General features: G+C 40.2%; 1 protein-coding gene across 1 annotated transcript in view; it reads right to left on the bottom strand.

Annotated features, from left to right (window-relative positions):
* Positions 1-3,181: 3,181 nt before the first annotated feature.
* The window catches only part of LOC103603171 (clavesin-1), a gene marked incomplete at its 3' end in the record, with an annotated part of 90,950 nt that continues 83,445 nt past the window's right edge, over positions 3,182-10,686 (bottom strand). Inside the window, exon 3 of the mRNA XM_008587653.1 lies at positions 3,182-3,356. Coding sequence (XP_008585875.1) covers positions 3,182-3,356 — 175 coding nt within the window. The remainder of the gene's footprint in view (positions 3,357-10,686) is intronic.

The following is a 10,686-nucleotide window of genomic DNA, read 5'->3' as shown; positions in this document are numbered from 1 at the left end:
AGAGAAAGTCCTCAGACAGCAGCTTCCTTCAGGGCTTCAGGCTGAAGACAGCCACTTTGCCCAAGTTTGCAACCCCTTCCCAGGGCAGCCAGCACACAATCACTGAACAATGTGGTCATATAAAGGTCCAGACCCTTGACCCCAATTGGGGATGACTCTGAAGGGTCATCCCAGCTTCAGAATGCTTCAGGACTTCATTGGAAATGACTGAATCTCAGCTTAACTTCTTGCTGACAAACTTTCTTCCATAGCTTCCCTTCTACAGGTGTTGACCCTCAGAACACTCCCTGGTAAATCCCCTGTGTGTTCATCTGCACATCAGAGTCTGCACCCTGGAGATCCCAGACTGCAATAATTAGTAGTTGAAGGTCTCCTTGAACAACTATCTTTATGGATAAATATGAAACAAGTAATAGGACTAAACCTCAGGGTTCAGTAACCAGGTTGTGATGCAAAGTGGAGAACTGACCAAAAATGACCTTTAATTTTCACTGTTTCATCAGTGAGCTATCTGGGATGGCCCTCACCAACTTCTCCCTGCAGGAGGTGTTGTATTACCTATGTGTGTGGGTGGGGGTGGGCCCCAAATTCCCCAGGGTTTGAGCAACAGGTAATCCTAGACAAACCCTCTAAACAGCTGAAACCCCAAACCAGATAACAAGGTACCAAAGTGGTCTGATTATTCCCCCTGACAGGTCCACTTTCTCACACCTACCCACAAAAGGCAGGACAGCAGAGAGGGCAAGATCCCTGCACCAGAACAATGGATCTCCCTCCCCAGCAATCTCCTGCAAGTCCAGCAGACACCCTGGTCTCTTCAGGCCTCTCTGAGGGAAGATGGCAGGAAGGAAGAACCTGGCTTCTCTTCTCTCACTGATATTGGCCTGGTATAGTTTTCTGTTTCTCCACCAAAGTCTGCCGGTGGTGCTGTGGAATTTATCTTGAGCCTTTGTGGCTAACAATTGGACACCCATATGGAACCCTACATGCACAACACTGGTGACCACAGAGGGATGAATTCTGCTTAGCACCAGTTATGACTTTTTCAAGATATCAGAGGGGTCAATGACCACTTGAAGTTGGAGACACCTGCGATGTAGAAAGGTCACTGGGAGAGCCAGCGGTGGATCAACCACAACATCTGAAAGTTCCCAGTCCCAGAAAGAGGATGGCCTGGAGTGAAAAGTTGTCAGTGGCTGGCCGGAGCTGACTCCATGCTGTGGGGCAAGAGCAAGGTGTCTGCAGTAACCCCAAGAGCTTCTGCAGCGTGGCCAAGACAACAAGCTAAAAGTGTGGATGGGAGAATCTGTATCTTAGAGGCAAGAACTGCCCCCAGTTCAGCTTCCCAGAAACCACTGGCTTCCTTCCCCAGAAGGAGGACTATTCCTTAACCAGAGCTTCAGGACATTGTGAAATTCATCTTAGAGCCTGGCACATGACAAGCAAAGTCCCAGATGAGACCCACCTTGCCCCACAAAAGGGCACCTAGTATTTCTTGCACCAATAGCATACAATTATGTATAGCTTTTCCTTTACAAACACATTCACATGCATTAACTCAGTAAGACCCATGTCAGCATAGTGAAGTTGGCAAGGGACATATTATGTAATCCACACACTTTCAGAAAGAAAAATTGGAACACAGGGTCATTCCTGATTTATGAAAAAACCTTATAAAGGCATAGAACTTGAATCACAGCTACTTACACATATAATGTACTCTCTCTATGTGTGTGGGGGGGGTGTATTTTTTTTTAAAGATAAGATTACATGAAGCTTATACAAAAGTTCCTGGAAATGTGGTCAGCATAATTATACGGCATGAAATTAACCTTGATGCTTACTTTAAAACTCCCTTTGATAAAAGTTTTAAGGAGAGAGAGATTAGATGTTCAGAGGCTCAGATGAGAGGATATTGGAGAAAAGGAATTAGAGCTGAGAGAAAGTGACTGCTAGTGAAGAATATACAAGTCTATGGTTGGGACCTTATGGCAATGCAGGATGCTCCATGTAGTCAGTACATGCAAAAGCAGCTTAAAAAATCTACCCCCAGTACACTGCAAGATGCAGCTACCCAGGACAACTTGGTATTTCTGGAACCATGTGCACTTGCTGCTCCTCTTCTGAAATGCCTGCTCTCTTCTCCTGCTCTGGGAAATGCAAAACCACTTCAATAAAATAGGATCCATTCGATAAACACATGTCTATCAGAGGCCCACTAGGTGCTAGATATTTGCTGGGGGCCAATGAAGAACAAGCCATAGTCTAAGGCACAAAGGCACCGATCACTCTGCACTAGAGTATGACGGGAGATTAAAGTGGACTCCAGTTGTGCACTTTGAGAAGCACAAGCAATGGCTGCTTCACCTAAGAATGATCCAGTGTCCACAGTGTGCTATATACAGCACTGCATGCAATTGCCATCTACTGGGAGGGAGTCACTCTACTGAGTCAGTCTTCCTATAAAATAAAGAAGGGACATAAGCTTCATATAACTGATTCTAAATTTCGCCAAACTATGCCCTTAATTTTGCGTTGTAATAATGTGTCACAGGAGCTAAGCAGAATTGTTGCTCTGAGTTCCTTACTTCTTGTAGAATTACTGACACTTAAAAAGTAGAAGGGACCCTGGAGACTGACACTCTAACCGTCATGCAGCACAGAAGCCCCTTCTTGAAGTCCTGACAACTGGGCACATAAACAGGAGGTAGAGTGTCATCTGCTTCCTTTGTTTGTACCAAAGTGATCCATTGAAGCTCAAACACTGCAGCACGTTACACGCTGGGAAGTGATGATCCGTAGGGTGTATTTCTGGAACAAAATGCTTCTGGAAACCCCAGAAAACTCCCCTGCCGCCCCTATATTGGACATGCGCATAAAACAGATGGTTCTTAGTTTTAATTTTTGTGAACTCCCAGGTGGATTAAACCAAACATCTCTGAGCTTTGTTCATTATTGCTACAGTAGGTAATTTGTGCCTGAGGTAACAGTAGAGTTATTAATGAAAATGAAGACTAATTAAAAAACAAAAACCTAAACTCAGACTGAGGTAAAAATATGGAGTACTCACAAATGAATTTATCCAAGTTACCTTTTTTCCGTCCTAAAAGACAAATATTACATTGGTTGCAATGAGAAAAAAGTACATTGTCACCTTGTATCGTACATTTGTTGAACATACCTGCAGCCCTTCGATGGCCAGTTTAAGGATTGATGGTGTCAGTTTGGAGGCTTGTTTGAAGGAAAAATTACTCCAGTCTATAATTAAAATGAAGCCATTTATCTGCAGCTCAGGATCTTCAATAAGGACTTCCAACGAGAGCAGGATGGCGCGGAGGATGTCTGTGAAGGAGTTCCTGTGGCAGAGCAGAAGGGAGAGCCATGTGTGAGCAGCAGGCCACAGCACAGCGGCCCCTCCACCCCGTTGCTATGTGAGCCCAGCCCGCAGGGTCACACTGGCATTCTGTACCCAGAACGACTGAAAAGAAGTTTGCTAAACTTCCCAGGAACAATGTTTCAAGATGCCCAGGGTGATCTTTGACCTGACCCTACCAGCACCCACAATGTACTGAGGTGTCTCTCTCCTGCATTCCCATGGCTCTCTATCCCCGGCTTCCACCACTGATTGCATTTCACTGAAATACATTCCTTATTCATCTCTCTCCCTCACACAGCTTTGATGTCCACCCCTGAGGACAAACCACAGTAGTGTCTCCAGTACCCAGGCGCTCAATGAATCACTGCCAAACAAATGAGGTGAGACCTTAAGCAGAGGCACTTATTTTGATGAAACCTCATGTATTACTTTTGGATGTCTAAAATATTGCTAAGAATATAAAGATATTCATGCAGCTGATGCCATTTTTTTTAGCTTCAATTCATGGATAAAGAAAAATAAAGCTGGAAGAATAGCTTATTTTCACTGAAGGTCTACAGAGTGTGATTGGGGAGGGAAATTGCTTTGCATACACCAGTAACTATGACAACAGGCAGATCGGAACACCAGCTAGAGAGTCAGTTTGCCAGCGTCGTGTGCATTCCTCCACAGCATATATTCCCATTCACCAGTTGATTTGTGCTTAAATAATCTTCAGACATGGAGAAATTAGGCACGTTTACTCTGCTGTTTCACCCAGCAAATTATCTGAGCTATAAATCTAGATCTTAGAGGATCTCTACATTCAGTGTCTTTCTCCGATGAGTAGGAAAACATAAGTTTAGATGGACAAGAGATGGCAAAATCTACTCCTCCCTTCAGGCTTTCATTAAAATCAGAAGCCAAATCCTCTTGTGAAATCAGTGTGAAATGATTCAATTTTTGAGCAATACAGTCTGGTTCAAATTCTAACCAAGCCTGATGATTAAGGTTAGAAATCAGGAAATCTGTGATTGAAATGATAAGCCAGTAAGAATTTCCTGAATGCCTGTTAGAGGCTCAGTGTAGTGTTTCATGCTTGAAGTTATAAATTAGGATGTCCTATTTCTACTTTCAAAGAACACTTAATTTAGTTGAGATGGGATGGGAGATTAGCAACATGAGTTGAGAGGGAGGAATAAAATTTGAATTGTCAGGGATGAGTGTGGGGGGGGGATAAAGACTTGGGATAAGTCTTGAAGGATGGACAGGATTTTAATGAATAATTGGGGGAAGGGGGAGCAGAACCTTTCTGTTTCTGTATAGTTCTTCTTTCTAAAAGTTATTTTCTTATATCAACCTAAAATTTTCTTCCCCCAAATGTGGAGAATGCTTACATTTATAAAGCAAATATATTTCACAGGGCTTAGTTTCTTGCAGTTTCAGGTTTAACCTAACTTCTTAAAAGTACATATAAAATGTTAACCTTGCAAAAGACAGGAAATTTTTCTCCAGGCTAGTCTCTGTTGTAAGATAAAGAATTGTAGCACAGCAAGGGTGCTGGCTCAGAGGACAGACAGGTTACTGATTGATAGGTAAAGATACTGGGAAATTGCTGTAAGGAGAGAGAATGTCTGCTAAGATCAAGCTCTTGTTGGTGGACCAACTTCTTAATTTCTTGCAAGTTGCATTATGGAATGTCACCTTGCTTGTTTTACTGAATGTTACCAGCCTATATTGTTAACCATAACCCCACCTATGTTCTTTTCCTGTAACTTCCTGGTCTGGAGAATAAATGTGGGGGGAGAACCCAAATTCATGGTTAATTTCCCAAATGGAAGGAATGCCTCTCTCTTGGGAGATTAACCCCTTTGGGGCTTCTCACTACTCAGAAGAGATGGGCTTTGAGTAATTCTTTGTGGCTCCATCACCCAGGGGAAAAGGGGTGACAAATTCATGGGAAGCAAAGCAACATCCAAATCCATCCTCATTGGAAGCAGTCCTGCTATGTAGAAAAAAATCAGGTTTTTCCACACCACACACTTTCAACTATCTAAACACAGTGGTCATGATGCCATATATAATCTCTAGATTAAAGAAAATTGTTAGTAACTTTAGCCATTTCTCATAGAAAATGGTTTTCTAAAACTCTTCTCATCATAATCATTGTCCTTCAGGCCTATTTCCTGTTCATCTTCAGAAATGTCGTACTCCTGTTAGCATAGGGTAAGTCTTCATTAGCGTTCTGTTTTTGTTTTTGCATTCACATCAAAATGATTATCGAAAGGTACTGTATTTCAGATGTATTTCAGAAATATATCTTTGTATTGGGAAAAAAACATTGATTTAAGTGGAGCCTGGGACCAGAGATTATGAGTTTAGGCAGTTCCAAATGGAAATATGGAAATGCCCAAAGGTAAACCAGAAATGATTGTTAGGACATCACAGACTCTAAGCCAGGATGAGATTTCTTACATACAGGGAGGAAATTAGGACCAAAAGGCTGAGCCTTAGGTAAAGTCTACATATAGTACAGACATTGAAGGAAGAAGAACTTAAGAAATAATAAAAGGTGAGAAGATCAAGATAGCATTATGTTAAAAACAAAAAAAAGAGGAGAGTGTTTCAAGATGCAAGGGCATGATAAATTGCATTCCTGCATTAGTGGCCTCAATTCTTCACTTTAGTCCTGGCATCCACACACTAACTCTGGTCTCATTGAGGGTACAGTGTATTTTCTGTCCCTTGACCATGTGACTTTCCTTTGACTAATAGCATATAGACAGGCATGACAGCACCAATTCCCAGCCTAGCTCTTAAGAGATCTCAGATGTCACCACTTGTTCTCTTGGCCTTCTGCCCTTGCCATGGTCAAAACATACCACAGCTAGCATGCTGGCCTGAGGAGGAGGATGAGAGACACACAGACCAGTGACTCCCCAGCCAGCTAGCAGACCTTCATAAGGAACCCAACCACTGAGCTGACCCCAGCCTAGATAAATTCCAGCTGCCCTGCAGATGCATGAGCAAATATAGAGGATTGCTTTTTTAAGCCACTGAGTTTTTGGACGGCTTGTTACACAGCAATGGCTATCCAATACCAGAGGGCAGTTAACAGAGTCAAATGCAATAGCAAGATCAAGGAGAATAAGGAAGGATACAGGACTGTTGTATTTGACAACAAATAGAACTTTGGAGAGTTTTGAGGGAGACCTTTTAGTTGAATGGTGAAGATAGAAATAATTAATTATGAAGATCTTTAGCAAATCACTTAATCTCTACTTCATTTTACTCCCACTCCCATCACATATTCACTAATATCCACTTCCAAGAAAGGACATTGAATTCTGCCAGGAAACCTGGAAACACTATATGCAGTTGGGGGACCAGCACCTTGTTGCAGGATAGGCACTGGCAGCAAATGGAGTGTTATATTCACAGAATGAGCCCAGGAGAAAAGTAAAAGAATATGGACTTCATTATAGTTTCTAAGTGTTCAAATGCTTCACTTTTCCAGAGGAACAGGGTGGGCAGGAAAAAGTTGGACAGACTATGCCTGTAGTCATGAGGCTTCACCCCTGCTGAGGAGTGTGACTCTACCTCTCACCCTAGCTGAAATCATTACCTTGACTTCCTCACTTCTTGGCTTCCTCATATGGATTTCCTCATCTTTTTCCTCTTTCTTATTTATAACACCCTTGACTTGTGGAATCCACCTAGATTTTTAAAATTTAAAATACCTATTAGCCCAAATAATTTATGTAGATACTCCACCCTCAAGGACATGGAGCCTAACTCCCCACTTCTTAAGTCTCGGCTGAGAACAGCTACTTCCTTCCAAAGAATACAGTAGAGAAAGAGAGAAAAAAGAGTAACCGCACAATAGAGAAACCTAACCAACACTATCTGAGCCAGGCAGTCAAGGCAACACCACCAATGATAGATTGTGCTGTTGGGATTTACCCTTGCTATGGTGATGCAAATGGCACTTCGCCTCCGGGATCTTCTTCCCCAAAATCCATAACCAGAGATTAATCATAAGAAAAACATTAGACAAATTCCCATTGATGGCATTCTACAAAATACCTGACCAGTACTCCTCACAATTGTCAAGGTCATCCAAAAATAAGGAAGTCTGAGAAACTGTTACAGCCAAGAGGAGCCCAAGGAGACACAAAGACTAAATGTCATGTGATATCCTGGATGGGATCGTGAGACAGAAAAAGGACGTTACATAAAAACTAAAGAAATCTGAATAAACTGTGGACTTTAGTGAATAACAATGTATCAATATTGATTTATTAGTTGTAACAAATGCACTATACTAATGTAAGATGTTAATAATGGGAGAAATGTGAAGTATAGGGGACCACTCTGAGTTATCTTCACAAGAATTCTGTAAAGCTAAAATCGTTGTAAATAAAAAGTTTATTTTTTTAAAGAAGTGCCTACTAGAGTTTGTAATCTGCCACAGTTAAGTCACCATGAATATTCTAACAAGGTTTCTAAGCAAACCAAAATGGTTATAAACAACCCAGCTATTTCATGCAAATTGTGGAAATGAGAACAGAAGACATTTCCAGAATTTCTTCATTCTACCAACTCATTTATATTTATATTTACTTTATATTTATTTAGATATTTACATTTCTTCCATCCTTTTCTATCATTTGCATAGCATTTCTATAGTCAGTTATGGATTATATCAGTTTTAGACTGATAATTATGAGCTCAAACGTGGTAACGTGTATGAAAGCACTATGTGAACTCCAAATTGCCAATGAAACCTGAGGAACTATATTACCAGAATATAGAAAATTTAAATTTTTTCCCCCAAAAGAACTAGGACTTAGGAATGGTTTATCTATTTACAAGGATTTTATCATTATACTGTGAGCAATTAGAGATTATGTACAATGACTCATTTTTAGATTCTAGTGCTGTTTTCATGAGTTAAGCACTTAATATCGCTACCTGAGGCTTTAAAATCTAAGTCAACAGCATAATGCAAATGAGATGTAAAATAATGGAAAATAGTAAGCCCTTACCAATGAGAGATACTTAAGTTTCAAGAAGTGACCCATTTATGCTTTGAATTTTCAGTGAAGATTGTAAACCTAGATCCCACAGCTAGACTCATATAAGAAAAAAGAGGCTGCAAGTGATCAGATAACCGTGTAAAGATATGATGGGGTTGCATGTGACAGTATTTCTCAGAAGGAGCAGGGGAAAGTCTTTTAGTCAATTCTAAAATTACAGTGTATATTCAATACTAATTTTTCTTCTGTAACAGGAAGTCTATTAATATTAGTAGTTAAATCTCTTTGGCCAGTTCTATTTTAAAACCTATTGACCTCACACTTAATAAGATTAATTGTATATGATTTTTTCTTGGGAATTTTTTAAGGTACACTATAAACCACAAAAGTTTTGCCAATAATTTGCTACCAAATATTTATGTCTTTGTCACAGGTGCAAACACATTGCATCTGAGCATGTTTCTTTATCTCTTCATCCAATTTGAAACTTCTTTCAAAGTTAATTACTAAAATAACCATGGCATGGTTCTCACAGTTGTAAAGCGTGATTTCCACTTCTGTGATAATGATGCCTAAGCCAAGCTGGAAGGAAAGATGTGCTTCCCCTGTACAGCCTCTGAAGCATTTTGGCCTCTGAGCATGGGAAGAACCCTCTTTTGTTGTAGTGGCAAAAGGGCCTGGGCTTAAGGAAGGTGATCAAGCTGACACCATGGCTCTGCCACTCACCATACATGCAACCATCCACAGAAGACCAAAGTTCAGCAAGGAGCAATTGCCCCTGTTCCTCCGTGTGGAGGGTTGTTGCTAGTATTATGCAAAATTATATGTGCAAAGGCACTTTGTGAATTGGAAAGTGTATCCCAACAGGAGGCAGTATTAGTACTTGAGTGATTTACAGGGATAACCCTCTTGGTCACACTGTTTTCATGGTGGTGGTAGTAGTAGGACAATGGAAGTGTACAAAATCTAATTGTGTTGTGTCCAGCCTATTTTCTCCTCTTCTAGGTCTGAGGGTTTTTGAAAAAGTCTAGGATGGGAACTCAGGTGATACATTTTCCTAAATGGGTTCTAGTAATTCCTATGTGATTTAGGCTTCAGTTGGATGTTCTCTGTGAGTCATTATTTTCCTAGGCAAGTGTATCCTTATTTCTCAATGGGATGATCAAGCAAAAACCACACACATACACAAAATTGTGTTCTGAAAATATTAGGTTCAAGGAGTATGCTAACAAAAAAAATGTTTGGCTTTGCTGTAGTAAAATTAATATTACTGAGAGATTAATCTTAAGTTTACCCTGAATCTTAGCTGGGAAGTCAAATTAGACAATCACTTTTCTCAGCAGGGGTGATCATGCAGACAACAAAAGCCTGGATTTAACTCTGCCTCACATGATTTGATGAGGAGAAAGGAAGGTAGGAAGGGAAGGAGGAAGGGAAGGAGGAGGAGGAGAGAGAAATAAAGGAAAAGAAAGAAAAAGAAAATCATGCAAGCAAATTTTCATCTCTTATAACTTCATCCTATCTTGGGCAGTACAGGAAATTTTTGTATTTGCATTAGTATAAGAATATAATTCCTTGTAATACCAGAATAATGAAGTTGCCTATTGACTTATTATTAGTAATAATGTGAGAATACCTGGCCTGCAAAGGTCAGCATCCATTAAAAGGAATAATGTATTGAATACTGTTCAAACATCTGATAATATAAAATGCCAAGTTCCTGTATGCGGAGTTTTAGATAATAAGGGGCAAGCTGCAGCATTTCATCTGCTTTCTGAATTTTTGGTTCAGTTCAGGTCACAAAAGCTTGACTAAAATAGTGTATATTAGGTGGGAAACGGGGAGGGGAGGGGGTTAGGGAGAAATTGGTAAAGGGCTGCAAGAAAAGTTTACATTGTGTAATGATAGAAGTGAATGATAGAAATGAAAGAAGAAAGAAAGAAAGAAAGAAAGAAAGAAAGAAAGAAAGAAAGAAAGAAAGAAAGATTAAAATTTAAAAATATTTTTAAAATAAATAAAATGGTGTATATTTTATAAAATCAATTAGAGTCATCACAAATGTTTGTTTATCTCTACCAAGTATGACAACGATATATGGACAGAGTATGGGGCAGTCATCCTCTGCCCAACCCACCCCCACCGCAACCATTGTTTTTCGAGGACAGAACACAAAAGGCAATATTCTTGTCTAAGAACAAGGCCTTGATTTTGAAATAATATAGAGAAAACAATGATGAAAATGGTGAAGATAGTGTTCTCTCCCTCAAGTAAAGCACGGAAATAAGCGGCCGT

Source organism: Galeopterus variegatus, unplaced genomic scaffold, assembly GCF_000696425.1.
Source record: "Galeopterus variegatus unplaced genomic scaffold, G_variegatus-3.0.2 Scaffold4482, whole genome shotgun sequence".
Classification (NCBI taxonomy): domain Eukaryota; kingdom Metazoa; phylum Chordata; class Mammalia; order Dermoptera; family Cynocephalidae; genus Galeopterus; species Galeopterus variegatus.
The sequence above is the reverse complement of the archived record's forward strand: the minus strand, read 5'-3'. Positions and strand labels throughout refer to the sequence as shown.